General features: G+C 43.3%; 2 protein-coding genes and 1 long non-coding RNA gene across 5 annotated transcripts in view; 1 reads left to right on the top strand and 2 right to left on the bottom strand.

Moving 5' to 3' along the window:
• Window positions 1-384: 384 nt before the first annotated feature.
• On the bottom strand, window positions 385-17,153 carry CXHXorf38 (chromosome X CXorf38 homolog). Its single transcript, XM_081793458.1, has 7 exons — window positions 16,902-17,153; window positions 16,597-16,731; window positions 10,708-10,827; window positions 8,690-8,839; window positions 7,989-8,168; window positions 1,333-1,495; window positions 385-883 (listed from the first exon to the last, which is right to left on the bottom strand). The coding sequence occupies exons 1-6, from the start codon at window positions 17,115-17,117 to the stop codon at window positions 1,334-1,336; spliced, it is 963 nt and encodes a 320-aa protein (XP_081649584.1). The 5' UTR covers window positions 17,118-17,153; the 3' UTR covers window positions 385-883; window position 1,333.
• The window catches only part of LOC145714218 (uncharacterized), a 60,947-nt gene continuing 50,236 nt past the window's right edge, over window positions 15,709-26,419 (top strand). The window contains exon 1 of the long non-coding RNA XR_014136808.1: window positions 15,709-15,795. This is a non-coding gene — a long non-coding RNA (uncharacterized LOC145714218). The remainder of the gene's footprint in view (window positions 15,796-26,419) is intronic.
• Window positions 21,377-26,419, bottom strand: part of MED14 (mediator complex subunit 14) — a 66,115-nt gene continuing 61,072 nt past the window's right edge. For all 3 annotated transcript variants that reach the window (XM_081793456.1, XM_081793455.1, XM_081793454.1), the window contains 3 exons: window positions 25,257-25,382; window positions 24,639-24,831; window positions 21,377-22,000 (listed from right to left, as the gene is read on the bottom strand). In XM_081793456.1, coding sequence (XP_081649582.1) covers window positions 21,927-22,000; window positions 24,639-24,831; window positions 25,257-25,382 — 393 coding nt within the window. In that variant the 3' untranslated portion in view covers window positions 21,377-21,926. The remainder of the gene's footprint in view (window positions 22,001-24,638; window positions 24,832-25,256; window positions 25,383-26,419) is intronic.

Below are 26,419 nucleotides of genomic sequence, written 5' to 3'. Positions count from 1 at the left end.
CTAACATTCATGTGTATGAATATGTGATCTGTGGATCCTTTGGTCAACGAATATTCATGGAGCACATGAGGGCTAGGCCCTGTGCACTCAGGATATTAATGAGCGGAAAGAGGGGATTGCCACGGGAGTTGACTTTTCCCAGGAGTACCACAAACAGGTCAGTAACTGTGAAGCTATCCCCGACATTCCCGTTTGTGAGACTGGCATGGACCTTCTGCCTGCTTTGGTCAATCAAGTCACTGTGTTCTCTGGTCCCCACTGACCAGCCTGGGCCCACCTCCTTGCCCTAGTGCCCGGGGCTACCAGAAATAGGTAGCAACAGTTCTGTACTAAATTGGAAATGGCTAGAAAACGGGCAATCTCTTTTCTTGCCTTCTTTCAAAAAGGAAGGATTTACATCACAGCCTGCCCCTTGGGCACCCCTCGTAAGCGAGACTTTTTTTAGGAAGGGGGTAGGGATAGGGCTTGTGTGCCAGCTGGCAGAGAACTCTTTGTGACTCTTCGCCCAGGGCTGGCCAAATAGCCTTTACTGTGTTAAGCAGCTTAAGTTTAGGATCAGAAGAATAGCAAAAACCTTCCCGCAAAACCAATAAACCAAAAAAAACAAAAGAAAAAAAAAAAAAAACCCTGGGTGACAGCAAGTTTTGGCACAACAGTATCTAACATTTTTTGGTGGGTTACAGATAACACAACACCAAGCTTACGAATATTAAAAAAAATATTCCCAAAGAGTCAAAGGAAAGTCCAAGAAAAGACAACAAAAATTCCTTTTTGTTTGGGTGGTGCGCTCTGTTAAGTTTTTCCTTTTGCACAGAAAAGAAGGGCTGAGATTGAAGCCATGCCGACCTTCACATAACATGCCTGGGTTTTGTCAAAGGGCAGCCTAAAACAAGAGAAAATGTTTAATTTTCTTTATTTGAAAGGAAAAATGTAAAACACCAAAGACAGTTATTTTAACAAGTTTTTCTTATGGAAATTAACAAGTTGCTAGTAATGCCACAGGGAAGAGCTAGGGATCCCTGGTGTCATTTTAGGGCTGATGTGCTTTTGGATTATGTTAGAAAGTTGATTTACTTCAGACTAGACCAATGACGTCAGGTATATTTGACTAAACACAGCTGACAGGCAGATTATGTTGAATTACTTCACAGATGTGAGAACCATCAATTAGAAAGAGTGCAGGGCTCAGTGTCCTTTCTTTCAAATAATAAGGACACAGAAAAACTTCAGGTTAGACTAAATTGTGAGTTCATGATGGCCTTACATAAGAGAACAGGCATCAGAGAGATGAGGTTATTCTATCCTTACTTAACCTCATAGGTCTAAACTCACCTCAGGCCTTCCCTTCAGGTGTCTGTGCCCCAGGTTCCTTTGAACCTGGTTTTTGATGCTGTAGATGGAGGCTGTCTAGCTTCTGTATATCTTCAGTAAGACCATTTCTAAGATCCTCATTGTTTCTCAGAAATTCTTTCACTACTTCCAGTCGATTTAAGATCTGCAAGAGGAAACCACACAATGTATGGCTTAGAAAATTTTATAGCAGGCTTATAATTCTGATGAAAAACTTACTAGCTTCAAGACTGTCTCTTGCTCATGTGTCCACCAGTAGCTGGTTCTGGGGCTACACAAAGGGGTGTCTGCTTGTCTCAAGTTTTTTGTTTTTTTTTTTTTGCTTTTAGGGGCCAACATCCAAAATATATAAAGAACTCGTACAACTCAGGTACAACAGGTACATGAAAAGGTGCTCAACATCACTAATCATCAGGGAAATGCAAAACAAAACCACAATGAAATCTCACCATGTGCCTGTCAGAGTGGCCATCATCAAAAAGACAATAGGTAATAGATGCTGGTGAAGATGTGGTCAAAAGGGACCCCCTGTGCACTGCTGGTGGGAATGTAAACTGGTGTAGCCACTATGGAGAACAGTATGGAGGTTCCTCAAAAAAATTAAACAGAATTACCATGAGATCCAGCAATTCTACTTCTAGGAATATATCTGAAGGAAATGAAAACACCATGTGGAAGAGATATCTGCAGCCCCATGTTCATGAGCAGCATTATTAACAACAGCCAAGATGTGGAAACAGCCTAAGTATCCATCGATAGATGAATGGATAAATAAGTTGTGGTAGATATATATACCATGGGATATTATTCAGCCATAAAAAAAAGGAGGAAATCCTGCATTTGTGACAACGTGGATGGACCTTCAGGGCATTATGCTAAGTGAAAGAAGTCAGAGAAAGACAAATACTGTATGATTTATACGTGGAATCTTAAAAAAAAAAAAAAAAAAAAAAAAAGCCCCAAAAAGCAAACTCCAAGACCAAGAGATCAGAATTGTAGTAACTAGAAGGGGGGATGGGGTGGGGCAGAGAGGGAATGGGAGGGAGGGGATCAAAATGTAACAAACTTTAGTTATAAGATAAAAAAGTACTAGGGATGGAATGTACAACACAATGATTACAGTGAACACTGCTGTGTGATATACAGGACATTTGTTACAAGAGTAAATCCTAAGCGTTAGCATCACCAGGAAAAGTTTTTTTCTTTTTTTGTTTGTATCTGTATGAGCAGATGGATATTAACTAAACTTACCGTGGTAACCATTTTACAGTATATGTAGGTCAAATCATCATGCTGTATGCCTTAAGCTGCATGTCAATTACATCTCATAAAAATGGGGAAAATATTTTTAATTCTTTTTGCTTTAAAACTTCCTGCATTTGAAAAAAAAAAAAAAAAACTTCCTGCATTTGTAGGAAAGGGCTATATATCTGTCTCTATATGTGTATGTACACACACACACACACACACGGGCACACATGTATGCACACATATATATGTATACTGTAATATTAAAACAAAATGATGCCCTTTCATTTGGAATTTAGAGCTGCACATTTATTACTATTGAATATGTGTATATTAAATACTTATAAAATATATGTATGTTTAATAGTAATAAATGTACATGTACAGAATTCAAAATGAACACAGGGGAACAAGGTAAAAAGTCAGTCTTCTTCCCCACCCTGTCCCCAGTCACCCAGCTCCTATCTTCAGAGGGGACCACAACAAAGTTTCTTGTGTTTCTTCCAGAGACTTACATGTGAGCACACATATATACATGTATACGTACACATTTAAAAGTTTTTTCACAATAACTATGACTGACACATACACATTTTAAAAAACACAAATGGCAGCATACTAGACGCTGTCCCTCAACCGAGTTTTTTTTCTGTGGCAGATTAGAAAGAGTGGCCTCATTTTTTTTAATGACTATATAGTATTTCAGTTATGGATGCTTCACATTTTAACATATTATTTCAAGTCTTCTGTTAGGAGCAATAATGCTGGAGTAACCAGAGAATTCATAATTGATTCTGATGCAGTAGATGTGGGGCGTAAGCTAAGCACGCACTCAGGTTATTGTGATGTAGGCACATGAAACAGCCAGATGCTGGATGATGGCGGGATGGGAGGGAGGGAGAAGACTGGCTGTGGCTTGTGGCTAGGACGAACAGGGATCCGGGAGGGCCAGCGAGGAGCTAAAGACTGCCAGAGATCTCCAGACAGGTTAGTTAAGTAGAGGGGAACAGGCTGTTTATTACACAGCTGGAAACAAGTCTACTGCTCCTCAAAGTTACCTGGGCTTTAAATAATAAATCTGGAAACCATAAAAATGTGAAAGATCACACTGACGACATTACCCCCAGCACACATTGGTAACTGTGGATACTGCACTGTTAGCGCTTATGCCTGTGCTTGGTACTGGGTTCCCATCAGATGCCCATGACACCGCTGGCTGGGTCTGCGAACTGCACACACTCCAAGATGGAGTGGGGGCCTTCCTCCCCCTCTCCAGAGACCTTCTCATTGGATGACTTGGGCACTGTGATTCTTTTGCTGTGACCTCTTGATCCTCTGTGCCCTCGAAATGTGCTTAAGAGGGGTGATTATTTTAGTTTGGTGGGGTGGCGGGGGCGGTGCAGAAACACAGTCAAAAATTTTTTTAAATTAAGAATAGGAAGACTTCTGCACGTATATATGTAAAGGGAGAAGAGAAAATAGAGATGGAAAAACTGAAAGTACTAGAAAAATCACGGAATGTAGTCAGACAGACTTGGATTTTGAAGCCCAGCTTTACCACTTAACCAGCTGTGTAAGTTTGGGTAAGACACTTGACCTCTCTGATCTCACTTCCACATATGCCAATGAAAGATGAGGCTACCAACACCACCTAGGATTCTTGTGAGCACTAGAAATAATCTACTCCGGGGCGCCTGGGTGGCTCAGTTGGTGAAGCATCCAAGTGCGGCTCAGGTCATGATCTCGAGGTTCATGAGTTCAAGCCCCACATCAGGCTCTGTGCTGACAGCTCAGAGCCTGGACCCTGCTTCGGATTCTGTGTCTCCCTCTCTCTCTGCCCCTCCCCTGCTCATGCTCCGTGTCTCTCAAAAATAAACAAACATTAAATACAATTTTTTTTAATAAAAAAAGAAATAATCTACTCCAAGAACGTAGCATTGTGTCTGGTACATTCATTCCACAAATACTTATCAAGAGCCAGTCTACTATGTGCCATGTGCTGCTCTAGGCAAAACATGCTTAGCATCCCCATTCTTCTACTTAATCCCAAACCCTTGGACTTGTCTTTGACGTCTCTACGTGCCCCCATGTGCGCACCTTCTCACCATACCATGTCTACACTTCTGTCCTGGTCTGAACCTGGTAAGTGCAGGAGCCTCCTTGTGTGTCTCCCTGCTCCTGTCCCACAGCTGCCATCGCAGAAGTAAGAGCCTACGTCCTTCTGATGGCTCACGGGCCAATATGACCTGCTTCCTTCGCCTTACTTTCTCTTACCTCCTCACATGCTTTTCTTTCTCTATCCGCACCCCAGCCATCCTGCTCACATCGCTGTCCCCCCTGCCTGAAGGCTCTCCCTGCACATGTGCACATGGCTAATCCTCACCTTTTCCAGGGGGCCAACCTGACCACCCGGTTGCAACCTGATACTCGTCCCCACTCTGCTACTCCTCGTCCCCCATTCTGTGCTTGACATAGTACTTCTTCTAAAGCTGAGAAGCGCCGTTTGCTTACTACATTGACTGTTTACTGTCTCCCCCTACGGGGATCTTTGTTTTGGTCACTGATGCACACCAAGCTTCTAGAACTGTGCCTGGCACATAGTAGGTACATGCTCCGTAAGTATTTTCTGGAATATAATAAATGAAGGGTCATTTCAATCCTTTTTCTGACTGAGTCAGGTACATCTGACACTGCCCCTTCTGCTTATGTCTCCCCAGGGGTCTCTGTGGAGATGGTCCCTTCACCAGGGTTTAAGATATCAGGAATGGTTTTAAAGAATGCACAAATTCCTTACATGTTTTTTAGCCACTTACTGCGCTTGACATGCTTTAGCTGAATTAAAAAAAAATTTTTTTTAACATTTATTCATTTTTGAGAGAGGGAGGGAGAGGGGCAGAGAGAGGAACACAGAGGATCTGAAGCAGGCTCCGTGCTGTGAGCGCAGAGCCTGATGTGGGGCTCAAACCCATGAACCGCGAGATCATGACCTCAGCTGAAATTAACAGTCAGCCGCAGTTGATGACATTTTCAATTCACTGCCATTTGGCTTAGCAAATCTTCAGACTTTGGAGGCTCACCCTAAAGAATGTGGATAACCATGTATGGTGTGGAACTTTCAAAAGAGATCAGTTCCACGCATCATGGAAAGCCAACCTTCAAATTCTTTGAGATAATGTGCCAATCAATCCTAACTTACATTTTGATCAATTGAAATATCAAGAGAAATGCCATGGTCTACTGAACAAAAAGCAGGAAAAATGCAAATTTATCAATTCTATATAGAGGCTTTGGGATGCAGAGGACAGGCCACCCAACCCCAGTTTCCTCTCTGTAAAGCAGAGGTAATGAGGGTTCAGAATTGACAGCTGCCAGCACCTCAGTGATATGAGATCTGCAGTGCCGCATGTGGAAAGGCACAGGACCAGAGGAGGGAGACCCCTGCGCCAACCCTCACACTCATCTGTTCCTGCCTGCTCCTTGGGGTTGCTGCCTGGCATGTAAAGCAGGGGATACGGTGACCGCCAGGTTCCCTTCCAGCTTCTAAATTACACAGACTCCTGGCTTGAGTGTGCTCCTGTACAGATGCATTTTGCTGTGTGTTACACAGACAGAAAAAAAAAAAAAAGAACCACAGATCTCTCAAGAGAGAAGACAGAGCTAGTGACCACTCAAGGAGCTTGAGTCTGACCCCTCCTCTCCAACCCCATTGTTGTCTTGTTCCGTTCTACACTGCTTCTAACAAAAGCAGCAGAAAGAAAATTGGGGCCGGTTCTAATGGTATTTTATTTTATTTTTTTATGTTTATTTATTTTGAGAGAGAGAGAGAGAGAGAGAGAGAGAGAGAGGGCAAGCACACAAATGAGGGAGGAACAGAGAGAGATGGAGAGAGAGGATCCCAAGGAGGCTCCAAACTGTCAGTGCAGAGCCCAACACAGGGCTCGATCCCACGAACCTTGAGATCATGACCTGAACCGAAATCGAGAGTTGGGTGCTGAACCAACTGAGCCACCCAGATGCCCCTGGTTCTAATGTTATTTTAAAATAAAGTAAGGTAAAACACCCGGGTTTAGAAAATACAAGACTTAACTGTCCTCTTCATCATTGTAAACACCTATGATGTGCTGGGGTGGGAGCATCCAGAAACCAGTGGTACCTGGTCCCGCTGCTAAATTAGGAGCTCACCAGGCTGAATGAATCATCTAGGTCAAGGTCAGAATGATTAACATATGCATATGGACCAGTAAGGAGCACGGCTTAATGAATGAAATACTTTATAGTAAATAAACACTCTGTGTTTAAAGAGGCAACCAGCAAAACTACTTTGCTTGGATAAGGTACAATGGAGAGGAAAAATGATTTGTCCAAGATTTCCTGGTGATGTAAAATTCCAATCCGGCAAGTACTGGAATACGTCTGAATTTTACCAGAACACTGTTTGCTTTTTTATACCTTGCATGTAACAAAGGGGATTCATTTCTCCTGTATTCCCTATCAGGACTTACGGCCATCATTAGCCTGCAGGGGCCTAAGCTGGAAACCTTGTTGATCCTTTGACCCCCTCCTTCCCCACCTCCTTCCAGCCCCATGCCACACTCCAAGTAATATAAGCATCCACTAAGAGCCATCAGCTCTACCCAAGCAATGCCTCCAGAATGCGGCCCCTCCACCGCACCTCTAGTTTCTGTCCTTTCTCCAACCTCGCATGGCTGTGACACCATCCTGCAAGTCTCCAACCTCCAACTACCATGAGTTAACTTTCTAAAAGCCATACTGGATCCATTTGATTAACTCTTTCTGGCCTAAAAACACCCATTGGCTCCCTACTGCTTTTTAGGAATAAGGTCCAAGCCCCTTGGAACAGCACGACGAACCTTTCAAAATACGGCTTCAAGCTACCTGACTGCCCTCGCATCTGACATCTTCTATGCTGGCCTTACCACTGCTCAGGCCCAAGTTATTCTTCTATACCTCTGCAAGTGCTGTTCCTCCTGCCAAGAACACCATTCCACTCATGCCAGTTTGCCAAACTCTTACGTGATCCTCCTAGTCCTGGCTCAACAGCATCTTCTTAGCAAAGTCTTTTTTTGCAATCCCCTCTCGACCTGCAGAGAATCCCCAGAGCCTTTTGTTCAGAAACCTGTTGGAGCCCTTACCGTGTTGTGCCACTCTGTGCACACATTAGGCACTCAGATGTCTGCTGATTGAGGGAAAATATTTGTTTAAAGGTTGTGTTAGTCTGTGTCAAAAGAACATGCATTTCTGGAAATGATCGGACTTATAAATCAGAAACATAACTGGCAATATGTTGAAACAAGGTACTCTTCCTCCCTGGTGCCTTTCTTTGGTCTACTCGCACAGAGAATAGAATACTTTTTTTTTTTTTTTTTTACCTCTTCAGGCAACACGTCTTGTTCTTGTGCTTGAAGATAGATCTCTTGAAGTTTCTCCTTTAGTAATTCCATTTCTATTTCATTTACTTGGCTCTCACTCAGGTAAACTCCTGTTTCATATTCACATCCATCTAGCTGATCTTCTGCAGGGATGTGAACAGCCCAGTCAGATGTCAACAGCTGTTTGAATCATCGAACAAATATATGAATAATGGAATGGAAAAGATGTTTCACTGGATTGCTCAAAGAATTTATAACTAAACCTCTTTGACTGTGTCCATTTTAGTAATATCTTGTGACCACAGAAAAGCTTCTTAAGCCCAGCACAATTCCGCATTTCGTATCAACATTTTTCCCCCTGCTTACATTCTAAAATTTCATTTAAATCTAACAAACTTCAAATTCTAAATGAGTGACTGGAGTTGCTTTTTTCCCTTAGTTTTTTTTTTTTTTAATGTTCATTTATTTGTTTTGAGAGAGAGAGAGACTGTGCATGCACGGGGGAGGGGCAGAGACAAGGGGAGAGACAATCCCAAGCAGGCTCCACGCTATAGCATGGAGCCTGACGTGGGGTTCGATGCCACCAACCTCAAGATCATGACCTGAGTGGAAATCAAGAGTCAGACACTTAAACCAACTTAGCCACCCAGGTGCCCCTCTCCTTAGTTCTTTATGCCAGAACTGTTAAATCTGACTTTTACCTGTTCTATTCTGGCATAGGCTGCCACAATCTCTGGAATATTCTTGAATTCATTCAGAAAATTTTGGATCTTCATCTGAAAATCTCGAAGCCACAGAGAAGACACTTTCATCTCTGAAGAATGCATGATCTCATTACGACATCTAATCACCTACAGAAAGGCAAAAAAAGAAGGTTTCAAAGTCAAATGATGGGGTAAATGGAAATTCTGGACTTCCCAAGAAAAACTGCAGAAAGGCTTTGTTAATTACGAAATCCACAAGGCTTGAGGGGGATGTTTGACCGCCTGCTACTTGGAGTAACGAGTGAGAAATACAAACAGGCCTACAACTATTGTCGGCTCTTGAAATCTTGTGACTGGCTGGTTATCTCTTACACAACCTCCCAAATCTCTAAACTTAAAACCACCTGCCAAGGGTGCCTGGGTGGCTCAGTCACTTGAGCAGCCGACTTGGGCTCAGGTTGTGATCTCGTGGTTTGTGAGTTCAAGCCCCACATTTGGCTCACTGCTGTCGGCGCAGAGCCCACTTCGGATCCTGTCTCCCTCTCTCTCTGCCTTTCTACTCTCTCGCTCTCTCTCAAAAACAAACAAATAATTAAAAAAAAAAAAAAAAAGACCACTCTCATCAAAAACAAACAAACAAACAAACAAACAAACAAGAAAAACCACCTGCCAAAGACAAGAGAATTGGTTACTGGCTCTACGTATACCCAAAGGCTGAAGCAGACAATGCAAAAAACTCTTTTAAATATTGTTGGAGCTCCAGGAAGGTGGGCGAAGGGGGTGTTTTGATGTGGCAAGTCTGATGAAAACAAAATCAACTTTTGCCTATATTGTATAACAAATGCTTCTGTCTCATTGTGTATTAGTATACAATTCACATAAAGTCTTCCACGTTCTTAGCTAAAAGATATGAAGAGGTCGACTTCGTACTGTGACAGTTTTTGTCTGCTGATATTATGAAAGATTCTCAGTTCTTCCAGCTGCTAGCATGCCAGCAAAATACACGTGCATTTTCTCTATATGTTATATATAATCCAGGTACGTTGTATACTCTTTTCGACAACCCTCAGACTAATCAATGTGCGAGAGCTGTTCTCTGGTGAAACAGAGAAAGTCTAAATCCCCCAGAGGAAATCTGACAAGCATAGTGATCTATTCGGAGACTGCTTGTCTGTTAGGGTTAGCCAAAGAGATTCAGAAGGGCAGGATTCAAATGCTGGCACATGACCGACAGAGTGATGCACTCCTGTTTTATTATTTTTTATTTTTTAAACGTTTTATTTTTTTTAAGTAATCTTTACACCCAACGTGTGGCTCGAACCTACAACCTCGAGATCAAGAGTCACATGCTCCACCGAGTGAGCTGGCCAGGCGCCCCTATTTTTTTTTTTTAATATGGAAAATCACCTGACTTCTGTTTATGGCAGACCAGGGGAGAGAAATTGGTGGCTCATCTATTTTAGTAGCGAACAGAAGATCAAGGTGTTGGGAAACTTCAGTGAGGGAGAACTCAGAGGCCAGTCTCCTACCTACATTCTCATAGGGGTTCTTGGACACACAGAAGGTGCATGCGATGTGAGCCCCACTAGCCCGCTTGGTGTTGCCAACCTTGAGCAAAGTCTAACTTTGCCTGCACGACACTGTTCTGGGGAGAGACCGTCTGCTACGTGGGTGTGCGCACGGCTGCTCGAGCACCACAGGGTGTCTTTCTCAGCTGCCCTTCACAGCACCGACCCGACTACTCTCACTGGATGATTTTATTTTTATTATTATTTTTTAATGTTTATTTATTTGAGTGAGAGAGAGGGAGAAAGAATGAGTGGGGAAGGCGCAGAGAGAGGGGGGGATAGAGGATCTGAAGCAGGCTCCAGGATCTGACCTGTCAGCATCTGAGCATGATGTGGGGCTCGAACCCACAAACTGTGAGATCAGGACCTGAGCCGAAGTTGGACGCTTAACCAACTGAGCCACCCAGGGGCCCCTCACTGGATGGTTTTACATGTGACAGCTCTTACCTCTGTGACTTTCTTTCGATCAATCATGAAGTGATCACAGGAGTTGATGAGGCTTAAAAGGGCAACGGCATCACATTCCTCAGGGCCTGTTTTGTCTGCCAGTCCTCGGGGCATGAAGGCCTAGAGTAGGGGAGGCACAAGGGACACCTGAGTCTCCTCCAACCCTAGGAACCGGTGGGCAAATGTTACTTGCCTGTTTCCCAAATGCTGATTGGAATGTTCTTACTGCGGTTTCAAGGTAGAGCCTTGTGAGTCCAAAACACAGGTTGGGAAAGAGTGTCAGAGCTAAGGTTGGCCAAGTGTGATAACCGAAGGGTTGCTCTATCTATCCCTCTGCTATCAGAAATACTTCAACACTTGGCATAACTGTCCTTTCCTAATGGTGGACAAGCAGGAAGCATAGGTAGAAAGCAGCCCTTTTCTCCCCCCTCTTTTCCTTCCTGAGGTTTCAGTGGCTGAATTGTTAAAGAAGATTTAAAATTTAAAAGTGATAGTTACTCCCAAGTGAGCCTGGGCTTTGGAGTGTGATAGAGCCAGGTTCACATCCCACCTCAGCCACCTGCCAACTTGGGTGACCCTGGGCGAGTTACTTACCCTCAGAGTCCTCATTGGTAAGTAGGGGATAACTGTGCTCGTCTACTTCGAAGGATGTTGTGAGAATTACATGAGTTAATGCAGGTGAAGGACAGTGTCCAGCGCACGGTCAACCAACAGGCCATAAATGTTGGCAATTACCGTGCTGATAGTGCAACGTGAGCATGACCTACCTAAGAGTTGCAGATGGGATCCTAGGGTTTGAGATACTAGATATATCAGAAGGGCCTCGTTCTAGTGTGATCTTGCCTTCTGTAGGATTTTATGGCACAGACCCCCAAAATGGTGTCACAGCAAGGCTTGGGCATATTTCTCTCCTGCAACAGTTCCAAATTTACATCTGAATGCAATAATTTTACCAAGCTCAGCAGCTCAAGAGTACATTCCTGCCAAGGAACTAGAAACGATGACATAAGCAAAATTACTTGCAATAAGAACTCTAAATAAAGAGACCTATTTTCCTGAAAACAGACACATTTCAGTAGGCAGGCAACCACATTTCCTATAGTGCTGCTCATAACGGTATTACAGAAAGGGCTTGTGGTCGGTGCCAACACACCCCAAGGAAAGTCATGGCTATGTTCCTGATGGTGGTGGAATCCTCCACTGGAGCCTCACACAATTAAGAACTTTGGGGGACGCCTGGCTGGCTCAGTCGGTTAAGCATCGGACTTTGGCTCAGGTCACGATCTCACAGTTTGTGAGTTCGAGCCCCGTGTGCTATGTTGAGAGCTCAGAGCCTGGAGCCTGCTTCAGATTCTGTTTCTTCCCCCCCCCCCCCCCCTTCTCTCTGCCCCTCTGCTCATGCTCGCTCTCTCTCTCTCAAAAATGAATAAACATTAAAAAAAAAAGATACAGTAGCCAGTACCACTGTCTTTTCATGTCTTAACAGCCACTGACTTGCTGATCCTCTGAAAGTCTATAGTGGATGCTACAATGTTTACAAAGAAGTTAACTTATCACAGCCAAAGCAGGGCAGTAAAACTGGAAAAAAACCCCAAAAAACCCACCACCATCATCAACAAAAAACACTTCAGCTCCTGCTGGGAGGATAATCCCAAAGTTAAGAAGGGGTCTTAGGTGCCTCAAAACCAGGCATAGTTTTTCTTTTCTATTACAAAGAATGTCCCAGCTGGCATTTTCTTGCCAGTATAAAACTGTCTTTCCCACGTTAACGTTTTATTCTAGGACTTATTCCCTTTCTTCAGAACTAGAAGCTGACAGCGAGGCTTTGCTGCCTCCTTGCCACTGAAAGGAGTTTCTTAAAATGGTGTTGCATGCCACCGTGTTCCAGATGTCAAAGGCACGTGGTGGGAAACACCGGTTACTTGCCTCTCACTATCCTCTACTGCGTGTTCAGTGAGTAGGGGGAGATGAAGTTGGAGAAACAAACAGGGGCCAGATTGTGCTCGGCTTTACTGGCTCTGGAAAGGGGTTTGGAAGTTTATTCGAAGGATATCAGGAAGCCATGTGAGGGTTTTGGGCAAGGGAAGAAAATAAGCCAATTTACCCCTGACCACCACACATCCTGCAGTGTGGAGAATGGACCAGAGGTGACCACACATGACCAGAGCAGCAAAGGTGACTGGGATGGAGGCTGCAGCCAGAGGCCAGGCAGGAGAGGTGAGAGTTGTGACGTGGAGATGGAGCGAAGCATCCAAAACTATTGTGCAGGTGTAAACAAGGGGGTGGAGAGGGAGAGATGAATCGAGGGTGGTTGTAGGTAGTTGCTGCTGGAGTGTGGCCGTGGGTTTGGTGGTGGGGGTGGTAGAGATGAAGAATCCTGCTCGAGGAGTAAATACAAAGTCCCCAGGAGGGAATAAGGAGAGGGGTCGAGCACGCACTTGCATATGGGAAGGGCCAGGGGTACGAAATGGGGAGCCATTAGCATAAGGGTAGTCTTTAATGGTGAACTCCATGGCCGGGGTGATATCACCAGCAGAGGGGGAGGGGGACAGAAGAGGCCTGAGAAATGTCCACCGAGGACCAGGAGGAGGCCGAGGAGGAGGAAGAGCCAGAGAGAGATCAGGAAACCTGTGGGGGAGAATGATGTCACAGAGCCACAACTGTTTCAAGAGTGGCCAGGGGAGCCAAATGTCTGAGAGGTAAGAAAGATGAGGCTGGAGAACTGGAGGTCAAGTGTGCCGACAAAATAGATGCAGTGTGCTGGGAGGGGCAGAAGCCACGGTGGAATGGGTTGAGGAGTGACCGGGAGCTGAGGGAAAGACAACAGGCATAAAACCCTTTCTGAGACGCTCTGCTGGGCATGCACATGGGAGGCAGGCAGAGAGATGGGGAGAGTGCTAGAGGGAATGGCTCAAGGGAAGCATTTCTTTCTTTTAAAATTTTATTTTCCAAGTATCTATTCAAGCTTTTTTTTTTAAACGGCTTTATTGAGATATAATCCACATACCATACAATTCACCAGTTCAAAGCATACAGTCCTTTCCAACAATGTGAATGGATCTTGAGGGCCTTATGCTGAGTGAAATAAGTCAGAGAAAGACAAATATTGTGTGATCCCACTTCTATGTGGAATCTAAACCAAACCAAAGCAAAAACCCAAGCTCAGCGATACAGAGAACAGATCCAGAGAACAGATCGGTGGTTTTCAGAGGTGGGGGGTGGGAACGGGCAAAATAGGTGAAGGGGGTCGAAGGGAACTGACTTCCAGTTATAAAATACATACGTCCTGGGGATGTATTGTACTGCATGGTGCCTGCAGTTAATAATACTGTGTTGTATTTGAAAGTAGCTGAAACAGCAGATCTTAGAAGTTCTCATCACAAGAAAATAAACTTTTTGTAACTATGTATGGTGATGTGGCCAATCACTCCATACTCCTATCAAACCCTTCTGTTGCACATCTAAAACTGATACAATGTCATATGTCAGTTACACCATGATACAAAAAACGTACAGTCCAGTGGTTTTTGGTATATTCACACGGTTGTGCAACCATCACCAGTTCGTTTTAGAACATTTTCATCACCCCAAGAAGAAGCCCTCTACCTCCATTCGCTATCACTTCCCTCTTACCCCCAGGCCCTGGCAACCACTAACCTTTTATCTCTACAGATCTGCCCATTCTGGACATTTCATATAATATATGCCTGGCTTCTTTCACTTGGCATAATGTTCTCAAGGTTCAACCAACTTCATTCCTTTTATGGCTAAGTAACACCTCATTATATGGACAGGCCACATTTTGCTTATCCATTCATCAGCTGATGGACATTTGTGTTGTTTCCACATTTCGGCTATCGTGAATAGTGCTGCTAGGAACACTCACACACAAATGTGTGTGGTTTCTGTGTGGATGTATATTTCTAAATTCATTCAGTATAAACCTAGAAGTGGAATTGCTAGGTCATGTGGTAACCCTATGTTTAATCTTTTCTTTCTTTTTCAAAAAAAAATTAAATAAACTAAGGCAACGTTAAAGCTATTTGTATGGTGATGGGACTAAGCTGACAGGGAGAAAGAGTGGATACTTGAAGACTGAAAGTCTGTGGGTAGGTGGGAGGGAACGTGGTCTGACACACAAGTGGAGAGCCAAGGCGGTAAGAGATGCCCTTCCAACTCTAGCAGAAGGAAGACGGTGCACATGGAGATAGGCTGATAGGTCTGGCAAAAAGATGCAGAAGCATGTATCTGAGGGCATGCATCAACTCCAGGAAAAAAGTCAGCAGCTGGGGGTGAGGGTGGAGGAGTGGAAGCTTACAGAAGGAAAGGCAGCAACAGCTGTCTCCAGAAACAGGAGCCCTATACACAGGCGAGGCCAGAGCGTTGGGACTCGTGATCAAGAACTAAAAGGGATACCAGTCAGCTAACCTTGGGGTGCCTGGGTGGCTCAATGGGTTAAGCGTCTGACTTCTGATTTCTGTTCAGGTCATGATCTCATGGTTTGTGAGTTTGAGCCCTCTGCCCTTCCCACACGCTCTTTCTCTCAAACTAAATAAATAAACTCAAAAAAAAAAAAGAAAGAAAGAAAGAAAAAAAAAAGCCTGGGTGGCTCAGTTGGTTAAGGGTCTGACTTCCACTCAGGTCATGATCTTGCATTGACTTTGGACCCTGTGTTGAGCTCTGTGCTGACAGCTTGGAGCCTGGAGCCCAGTTCGGATTCTGTGTCTCCTTCTCTCTGTCCCTCCCCCGTTCACACTCTTTCTCTCGGTTTCTCTCAAAAATAAATAAACATTTAAAAAAAGAAAGAAAGAAAGAAAGAAAGAAAGAAAGAAACAAACAAACAAACCAGTCAGCTCCCTCAACAGATTCTTCCCCTGAGCACAAACAGATTATAGTGTTATCAGGGTTGGGGGTGGGTCATGCAAGTTCAGAGAGGAGAAAAGAGGAGGGTGTGGCTGGGAAGAGAATATAAATACTCTGGTAGGACTGGAAGGTCTTTTGATGACAGCAACAGAAAGGGGCATGAACAGGTGGCAAGGGCTTCAAGAGGATTCCAAGGGTATGAAAGCAGCAACAAAGACCAAACAGGTAAGGGACAGTCACAGTCAAGGGTAGAATTTTGGGTTTCTTTCTTTTCTGGGTAAAAGTTGGCAAGTCTATGGTGGCAACAACAACAACAACAAAAAAAAAAAAAATGGGGAAGAGGGTGTAGATGTGGTGGGTTTATGGGTCCACAATAGCCACCAGCCTGGTGGCCACTGATCAAGTCCAACTTCCTCATTTTCGAGGTTAGGGTACAGAGGCTGGGCTACTGTCACACAGCAGCAGCTGAACTGGGACTCTGATCCCTGCTTTCCAGGCACCAAGCCTGTGCCTGGCTGCTAATTAGTATGTAGATTGACTGCAAAAATTAATTTGTGTTAGGAAGTGACTTTGCCCCTCCCCACTCCCTACAGGGCTTCTGGCAAGCATCAAAAAGTGCTTAAAAATTCCCCAATTGTCTCAGCTAGTAAGTCACAGTGCAAAGATCTGAAAACAGGCCTAATAGTCTTCTATCTGGCTGCACACTTCACCGCGACCTCCTCAAAGTTTTACTCCTTAGCTGGGCCTGTGCTCATGATGCTCACTCTACATCTGGTGTCGGCATCTCTTGTCGAAATTTTCCTTATAGCGAGTAGCAAACTCAACTGCCTTGTTAGCAGAAAGGTAGAAGAAAGCTTCTACTTCCCTAACCTAGGTTAGATCCAGTACAACAGCCCTGAACCTCGTAAACACTAGACCCTATATCAAACACCCTTTCCTCTCTCCTGCATCTGTTTATGAGGCTCTGGGCTTCAAGTGACCAGTTACCTGGTGGGTCACCTCCTATCCTCCCGAGCAGGTGCTTACCTTGGCCACCTCCCAGGCGTCGACGGGCCACCGGCCCGGTCGGCAGTTTCCCCAGTGGACGTCTCCATTCCTGTTGGTGTGGTGTTTCAAAATCTCCTGTTTCCACTCTGCGCATACCTGACACTGAGGCTGAAACTACAGGGGGCGGCGGTGAGAAGGGGTCCCGGGCGGAGGGGTGCTGTTTTGGGCAAGTGAACGAGGAGCGTTGCGGTCGGCCCCGCCCCAGGGAGGGCTCGGGACACCGCGCTCGGGGACCAGGACAGGGGATAGGGTGCGGTGGTCAAGGTCCCCGGCCCGGGCCTCACCTGGCGAGCGCGCGGGCTGCACCGAGAGCCGCTGCAGCAGGTGGCGCGGGGGCCCAGGTTGGGGGCGGCGGCGAGCAGGCCGCGGTGGAAGGCGACCACCTCGCGGGCGACGAAACCCTGCAGACAGCCGCGCAGGAGCAGCAGGCAGTGGCCCGCCTTCACCCAGTTCTTGTACTCGGCGCAGTTGAGGCGCGCTGCCAGCTCAGACAGCACCATGTCCCGCTCGAGCCCAGGAGGCAGCGGGGCGAGGGGCGGGGCGGGCGGCAGTGCGCAGGCGCGGAAGCCTGGGAAGACGCCGGCGGCGGCGGCGGCTGCGCAGTGGGCGGCGGCTGCGCAGTCGGCCTGGCCCCGCCTGGAGGCAGGCCCCATGTGCACGGCGAAGGGAGGGGGTTGAGCTCCTCGCGCAGCCTCCTTGATCCCTGGGCGGAGCCTTCTGGCTTAACCGGTAAGTGCACCACCCCAGCGTTAGGGGACCGCAGACGCCTAATTCCTTTATCAAGTGCTTGCCCAGAGAGCCTGTACCTGAAATTCTTCCGCCCTCTAGTCTATTTCCCCAAACTGAAACCCTGCCAGTCCCCGATTCGACTCCCCCTCCTGGTGTCCGTGCCTCTTTTATTGTAGAGATGTGTAAGGTGCTCAAGGTACACTTCTTGAATTACAGATGTTCCTTGCATTATACAATTCTATAAAGTTTATTTAGTTCCTAAGCCCACACATTGGCTGTGGCAAATAAGGGCATTAGTGCGGTGTGACCGCCGGCTGCCTGTACCACGCATCTACCATGCTCCCGCAGTGTGCCAAGGTGACACAAAGTTCAAAAACATCCGCCACTGGGCCATCTAGCAGAGGCAAACAGGGACGACGCATGCCCTGGATCCTGGAGGGCTGCACTGCCCTGAGCCCGGTAAGGGCTTCTTCCACTATGGTCCTGAAGCATCCAGCTTAGATGATTATTTAGTACTCTCGGTTATAATTAGCGCTTCTTACATAAGGCAGTCTTAGTTAAGCTCCGAATACGTGTAATGAGGGTCAGAAGGTAATGGACTGTCAACCCCATGTGACAAGAGGTCCTTTCAGTTTTAGTTGCTTTTTAGTGAGCTTCTTGAGCTTGGAAAAGTGTTAAAATTGTGTGGGGTCAAAGGCTCTGGCGGAAGAGCCTACACAAAACTTTCCCCTGACTTCATGGTTAAAACAAAGTGGCACAGTGTGTAGGAATGCTAGCTCTGGACTCAGACTGCCCCCTTTTAGCTGTTTGATCTTAAGCAAACTTAATTTTATCTCAGCAAATTTGAAACTTCATTTCTCTGGGCCTCAGTTTACTCGTGTGTAAAAGGAGGATATTAATACATATCCCACTGAGTTGATGGGAGGATTAAACACACACTGAAATACTTAGGCCAGTGCCTGACAATAGTAGCTCTCGGTGAATATTAGCTCTTATTTTATATTGATCTAAATGTGCCTTTCCATCAATGTCATATTCCTGGGCAAGGTATTTGAATAAATCACTTGGCCACTTGGAAGTGGAGGCGACTTAAAGAAGATTGTGAGATATGATGTCCTGGGGTTGTGCAGCACAATGCTGTCTGGCCTCTTATTTTCTCTTAATAACCTCGATACTAAATCCATCCAAAGTAAACTTCAAATCATTCCCTTAGACATACTGTCCACTCCCATGAAAGGAAATGAAAGAGAAAATTCCACAAGAAATAGTGAAACACACATGAACATTTTCCCTTTCCCTTAAGTTTCTGGTAAGTTCTTAAAATTTTCTGTATACTGATTTTATTTTTTTTTTTTTTAAATTTTTTTAACGTTTATTTATTTTTGAGACAGGGAGAGACAGCATGAATGGGGGAGGGTCAGAGAGAGAGGGAGACACAGAATGTGAAGCAGGCTCCAGGCTCTGAGCTGTCAGCACAGAGCCCGATGCGGGGCTCGAACTCACGGACCGCGAGATCATGACCTGAGCCGAAGTCGGATGCTTAACCGACTGAGCCACCCAGCCGCCCCTGTATACTGATTTTAGATCAAGAACACCTGGCAGGGGGGCACGCCTGGGTGGCTCAGTTGGTTAAGTGTCTGACTTTGGCTCAGGTCATGATTTCACAGCTCATGAGCTTGAGCCTAACATCGGGCTCTCTGCTTGTCAGCGCGGAGCCCACTTTGGATCCTCTGTCTCCCTCTCTCTCTGCCCCTCCCCGGTTCATGCTCTCTCCCAAAAATAAACATTAAAAAAAAAAAGAACACTTGGATAATAAATATTAAAGTAAAATATAACAGGTAGTACTTGGAGGGGAAAAGTCATGAAAGAAAGGAACTTTTTATATAGAAACTAGATTCCAAATTATAGCAAAATTATACTTCTTGAAGTTATCAAATTAATCATGGTCCAAAGAATGACTAACAGACTGTTAGTATCCTGTGGCTGAACGAGTTACTGTATTAACTGCAACACCGTTATTAGTGGTATTTACATTCATTATCATGTATATTTTAGTTTCTGCTTGCAGTAGCTGAGGGTAAACTTTCAAACATTAAGGTTCAGCCCCTGTTACTAATAACTTGATATGTTCTGTTGAATTTTTCGCTTTCTTCCTAATTCTGAAAGTATTTCTGTACATTCCAAAACATCATTTCCACAAATGAAAAAAAGAAGGTGGCAAATCAGGACCAATTTCTTCTTTTGAGATCAAGCTAATACTAAACCAGACTATTATCCAAAATATCCCCGTGAAAATTAACTAGAGAGAGTTGGTAGTTCTCTGAAACTTGTATAAATTGATTACCAAAATTACTAAAATCACATTGAAAACACCTTAAAGTTAAGACCCAAACCACCTATCAGAAAAAAAAAAAAAAAAAAAAAATCACTATAGGCATCCAGTCCCTTTGATTGAACCTGGGTAACAAAAGAGGCAAAGGACATGGTTTGTCATGGAACCTAAGATTTGAATGCTAGTATTTTCAAAGCTTTAATAAAGTATATACCGATTCCAAGTCCCAAGCATATCAAAATTCATATCATGGGTTTACTCTTAAGCAGCAAAAGCAAATTCTGCTCACTGAATCCTATCTTTTGATTTGCACAAGGCATTCAGAGATGAGTTATAATCAGGAAAAAAAGTGTCCACTGAATGCATCATGTTTAAAAATACAATTAATGTCTTGAAACCACTTAAAAGGGAGGATACCTGAAAAGCTTACTCTACTTGTAAAATTTGAGACAATATTGTCCTGCAGATAAAAATACATTTCTTGTACATACATGTAGATTTCTACATGAAAGAAAGGACTCAGCTCCAAATAGGAAAGTGCTGACCCTTGATAAAGACATCGTAGATTGCCAAACTGATGTGATTCCCATTATAAGGAGAACTGAAAACTGAAGGATAAAGGTTAAAGGAAGGATAAAGTTCAGTCACCTGCTCCTGAATAGCACAGAGCTTGGCAAGAAGGAGGGGATAAAGGTAGAAATAAGACACAGAAGAAAGGCAAAGAAGGCCTCAGTTCTGACCAGAAGTGAATGGAGAATCAAGCAAAGTTGAGAACAGATATAACTGCAGTGAGATGTTTGAAACTAGAATTTGGTAGTTGATAGTTAATAGAAGCTCGAATCATCTTAAAGGGGAATTAGAACATCTAAAATTTACTGGAGGGCCAATATTACAGTGACCAGATAATTCAGTGTAGTATTATCATATAAAAAAACTTTCCCAAATAACATTTAAGTCACCAGAAGACCTTTGCTTCTGATCGCATTCTTTGAAGCTTAAAAAGGTTCCTGACTGGGAGAGAGCACAGTGCTCCAAAAGGAAACTCTGCTGAGATGTGTCAGCACCAGAAACTCCATGTGACCCTGGATGGGCACTGGATCTTGGATTCTTCAAAGTGGGGGGACTGTGCCAGGTTTCTTCCAAGCAAAACATTGTACCGTTTTGGTGACAATGAATTAAGTTGGGATTGTGTAGAATAACCCCAATTTTGGTGGGGAGGCAAGGGGGAGAGGTTAATAAGCAAGATAAAGAAATGTCACAGAAATTTCATGCAAGGGTAGGACATCCAAGTTCTGTGTTTCCTATTAAATGCTGTACGCAGAAGCATCCTGTAAGCTAAATTTGCCTAACAGAAAAAAGTTCCCGTATCTTCAATGGATGAGAATGACTGCAGTAATTTGGGATCCTTGATCAATATGAACTACTCACTGTCTCTTCTCAAAGACTGGTTCCTTCTTTTTTACCCAAATCCTACACTAAAAGACAACTAAGGTGCAAAATGTTCACCATGGGTCAAGTTAGGAATGTTTGAAGAAAATAAATTAACCTTGAAACAAAGAAGCGGATGTTTTTGGTAAAATTCCAGACACGTATCATTAGAAATTAACTACTGGCCCCACCAGGTGAAAGATGAAGGGAGGCCCTGAGAAGTCTATAGAGCTGATATACACACAAGTGAGTGTCACTGTTTTTTTTTTTTTTAAACCTAGTTTTATTAAATATTGCTGCTTTGGGATGTGTTTATAACAACTCCCAGAACATTTTCATGTAAGGATTCAAAGCGGGCATATTAAAATACAGCTTCAATATAAAGTTTATCACAGTTTTACAGTATTCAAAAAAGACAGACCTGCCTTAAAAAACAAACAAAAACCAAAAGAAGGACTATTACACCCAAAACATAAGAAAACAATTAAATAAACAAGTTTGGCATTTCCATAACTTTATAGTATAAAACAGAATATTAAATCTATTACTGGCAAGCGGACACTGATGTTTTACCTAGTTTGAAATGTGTCCCATTTAAACACACTATACAAGTTCACTATACAAAAGATTGATGGTCTTTTTGATGAAAGAAGTGCACCCTGAAAATTTTTGCCAGTTTAGAATATTTATCTCTAAAAGTCAAAAAAGTCCTTTTTCTTTTTAAACTGAAGGCTAAATTCAGATTTTTTTTTTTTTTTTTTTTTTTTTTTTTGCTGTTTTGTCTCATTTGTCAGCCTTCCTGGTTTAAAAACAATAGTGTCTATGGACGCCCACCAGGGGGCAGTGTAAGATTAGCCATTAAATCACGAACAGCTGCAAATATTGTGCATTCACCTGCAACAGAGAAAAATGGTCATTAGCTATTCGCAATACAGGAAAGATGATGTCAACACACCGGTGGGGGTAGGGATAATTAAATCTAAAAATCATATTAAATTAAATTTAATTTAAATTTAATCAAATTAAATTAAATCTAAAAATCTAAAATCAGAAAGAACTTTAAGGGTCAAAATAAAAGACTAAATTTTAACTGCACAGATTATAGGGGATTAAGCTTTTGTGTTAAGTATCAAATGATACTTGGTTAGGGTTTTGTTTTCCTCATGGGGAATTTCTGGGTAAGTCCCAGTTAGGTGTGAACGTAGTAAGATAGGCCTAGAGTTTCTCCATAGAGACACTGGAGCATTGGATAAGCCTTTAAAGTTGGGTTTCAAGGCTGCGGACAGTTTGTTTATGCATTTTGAAACTAATGCAAAGATCTAGTTCATATTTGTGTATCAGCTACAACATCTACGATGTCCTTCTAATGTTGCTTCAAAGACCAGATAAAAATGTCTAACGATAGCACTGTCCAGTAGAACTTTCTGCACTAATGGAAGTATTCTAGATGTGCACTATGGCTAGTGTGACCGAGGAACTGAATTTTAAATTTTATTTCATTTTAATCAGCTTAAATTTAAAAAGCTACATGTGGCCAGTAGTGACAATTATATTGGACAGTGCAGTTCTGTGACATATATTGGAGTTTTCTCAAAATTAACGGAAATGATAACTTCTGGAGTTCAACATTAAATTCAATGGAAAAAAAGTGATTTTTCGTAAAAGCACTTCACTGGGAGGGGAGAAGTAATGGGTTCGGGGGGGGGGGGGGGAGGGGCGCTGAAGTATGGCACACCAACAATCCAAAAACAAGACTTGCTTGCGGGTGGAGGGGAGGCTAATCATTCATCCTTTCGATTTCCCCTTTGCTGAAAGAAACCAAAGACCCTGCCTCTTACTTCTTGTGAACATGACATATATTTAGACATAATCAACTGAAACCAGCTGTAAATAATATAAACCAAAAGCTGGCTCCCTGTCCTGGAGCATGGCCTGGTGCTACAGTGGCTACAAGTGAGAGAACCAGGGACCCCAACTGAATAATGAATGGCCTTTTGGCCAAGGGTGGGATGTGCAGTGACCCTGTGCAAGTTACTGCACGCTTCTTTCCAACCGGTACAGAAAGAAAATGAAACCCAAAGTTTGCCCCGTCTAAGGTAGAAATTAAAAAAAAGAAAAGAAAAAAAAAAAAAAAGAAAAAGAAAAACCCTCCCAAAACATCCCAACAATTTCTCAAATAAAAGGAAAAGTTATATCCTTCTTTTTCGTTTTTAAAAACACATTTTCATTATTGGTAGGTAGAAAAACTTGTTTGATCCCAATAGGATCAAAACATTCTTTCCTCTTAATTGTAAATTCCACAAGACATAATAATGATAATCATCTGCTGGTGAAGGAATGGCGTTATCATCAAAGTTCTACTGGATTGCTACTTTGAAAATTCTTTTAGCTTTAAACTTTGATTTTTAAGGACCTATTTTTAGCTGAAAGAAGAGATAAGTCAAAGGATGAAAGCAGAAAATTGTAAGAAGTGGAAGAAGTATTACAACAAAAGAAGCATACCCTTCTCTACTGCCCAGTTCATTCCTTATAAACTATGCTTGAGTGAAAACTTGCCGATGTATACAATATGGAGAAATAAATATGGAGAAATAAACAAGTAGAATTTCTCCCATGATTCCTGTCTCTAGTAAAATTTTGACACTGTGGTACCTAAAAATGTTTCAGAGAACAACTTTCCCTCATTTAAAAACATAATTCTGTTATCGTACTATTCTGAACAGAAAGCTACACAGGACTTCCTTAATATTAGATATAAGCAAATTTAAATGTAAATTTAATTTCCTGAAAATCAGAAACAAGGAAAATGGAAGAAACGTTCTCTTTGCTGAGCTTTTATGTGTTGTAACCAAAAATTTAGCACTGCCAGGAGGTGTGTGTTAAGTGTAGGCTACTATGGTATCGAAGGGACCTTGTTTATCTGCCAGAAACATTCAGGTTTCCTTGAAAATGTTGTTTGAGAGCTTCCTTGTGCACTTGGTGAAAAGGTTCACTTGCACCCACCTGACACTTATATAAGAAGCCCAAAAAGCAGTGATGCCATTTGTATCAGTTTTTATTCTTCACAAAACATTTAGAAGATACAGAACTTTGAATGATAATATTCTATTCATGATTGAACCATGAAGTATGAGAAACCGACATGCATTTCAACTGGTGATGTACAGTGGCAGGTTATCGATGGTAGTAGGGCAGGAATTCACGGCCATGAAAAGTCTATCATCCTAACCTAGGGCTCTGTGGCAATGTGTGCTATGAACACAAGCTTCTGGCATTAGCAGCTGGGTCAGTCCCGATAGTAAATCACTAACGAAAATGAAGTCCAGGCAGCAGAGACATGGACAAAAATGAAGAACCAGTGAGAAAGGAAGAAAGCGACAGGCAGACGTTAAGAGGGCCACAGCAATCAGTGCTCTAGTACTAGGATTGGGGGTGGGGTGGGGAAGGAGGTGGGGTGGGGGGAGGAGGAGGAATCTCTCAAAAGAACTCTTATAACATATATGCAATACGATAGCATGTACCGGTCATGTACCTTGTCGCGGTGGGTTCATCTCTGCAAACCTCTTCAGAATGTTGCTGACCATCATGGGCGCAGCAACAGAAGAGTTCTGCTGTCTGGGAATGTCTGCCTGTTGGGTGGTGCCTGAGGCCATGTCATAAATGATTGGAACTATAATACTAACAGGCTCTTGGGGAGGGACCGATGTTTTCTGAGTTAGTTGAAGCTGAAGACACACAACACATACAAAGAGAATAAAAACGTAGTAAGAAAAAACATTTGCCTAAATTTATCAAGGGTACTATCATGCACTCTATCAGATTAAGTTACCTCAGGCAAAAGAAAATGAAGTAGGACAAGAAAAGTGACAACTGAGTATTACGCTTAAGATACAACGGTGCCACACAATTATCTGGTTCAGTAAATTTCTGTTCTTACTAAAGGAACCAGGATTACGTCAAGTCTAAACTGACAATTAAGGAATCTGAGCCTATGTTTGGCAGCAAAGGGTAATCCTGCAGTTATCCCGAAGTTGTTCTACTATCCTCGCACGGCTTTTGCCTCAGGGGCTCTGCGCGTGCGCGTACACGCGTACACACACACACACACACACATACACACACACACACACACACGCTGGACGGTACTTACAAAAAAAAGCATTTTGGATTTCAGCACCACAGCGGGCGTCCCGGGAGGCGCGATCGGTGGTGCACTAGGAGGAATGGTCAGGCAAAACTGAACGTTCCATTTTAGCTGTGTTGCCTGGTCAGGAAACTGTTTTGAAAAGAAATCATGATCAAGTCATATGAACATTTAAAATTATACTTTAGTACAGGAATCTGAAAGGCTAGCATTTTATCTTATACTCCATTATTAACAGGACATAAAGATGACAGCAGCCTGTATTATTTCAAAGAAAACGCATCCATAAAGTTACTAAATAAAAATCAACTCCAGATTTCTGGGATGTGTTCCACTTTCCTTCCCTCCCACTCCATTAATTCCTGAGGCCTGTGGGTTCTGTTTCCTTGGTGGCTCTGACATCTGTTCCTGCCTCTCTATTTTCACTGATGCCACCCAACAAGTTCCAGGGTTCGTGACTTCTCCTATAGCCCCTAATGGTCCCTTCTGGTGGCTGCCTCTCCCAGTTCCTCCTCCCACTACTGCCAGGCAAGTGTCCTAGAGCACGGTTCTCATCAAGCTCACAAATGATCAGTGACACACAATGACACATGCTGTTCCCTTCCCCTCCCAGGACCGAGACCCGGCATTCAAGGCCCTTCTTAGCTGGTGCCAACCTAGACTTCCCAGTCTCATTTCCAACCCCTTTCCTAAAACAAACGAGTCAAACTGTCAAACTGTATTAATAATTTTAAATTGTATTCAGTGGTGTCTTTTTTAGCTACATGAATACTTATTCCTTTAAAAACACAAAAGGGCATCCTTTTTGATATAAATGTTTCCTATAGGCTATTGGAAAGAACAGAAGCAAATGTTGAGACTATTAGCAAAGGAACACTGCCATCCCAATATTAACAGTAAAACACCAACTGGAAAAAGGAGTGAGGTATTTGGAATTAACCAAAGCAATACTAGAAACATCTGAATGACAGTGTTGTAAGCTTGGAAAAATATAATCAGCTGCCATCTGAATTTCATCTATATGATACACTTTCACAGGAGAGAAGTGGAATTAGTCTCCCCAGAGAAGACAGTTTTTATTTTTTGTTTGTTTTTTGTTTTTTTTTTAAATAAATGATATTAGGGCAACTGGGGGCATCAGAAAAAGCTAGATTCACACCTCACATTTG

The sequence above is a fragment of the Panthera onca genome, chromosome X, assembly GCF_046562875.1.
Source record: "Panthera onca isolate mPanOnc1 chromosome X, mPanOnc1 haplotype 2, whole genome shotgun sequence".
Taxonomy (NCBI): domain Eukaryota; kingdom Metazoa; phylum Chordata; class Mammalia; order Carnivora; family Felidae; genus Panthera; species Panthera onca.
The sequence above is the reverse complement of the archived record's forward strand: the minus strand, read 5'-3'. Positions and strand labels throughout refer to the sequence as shown.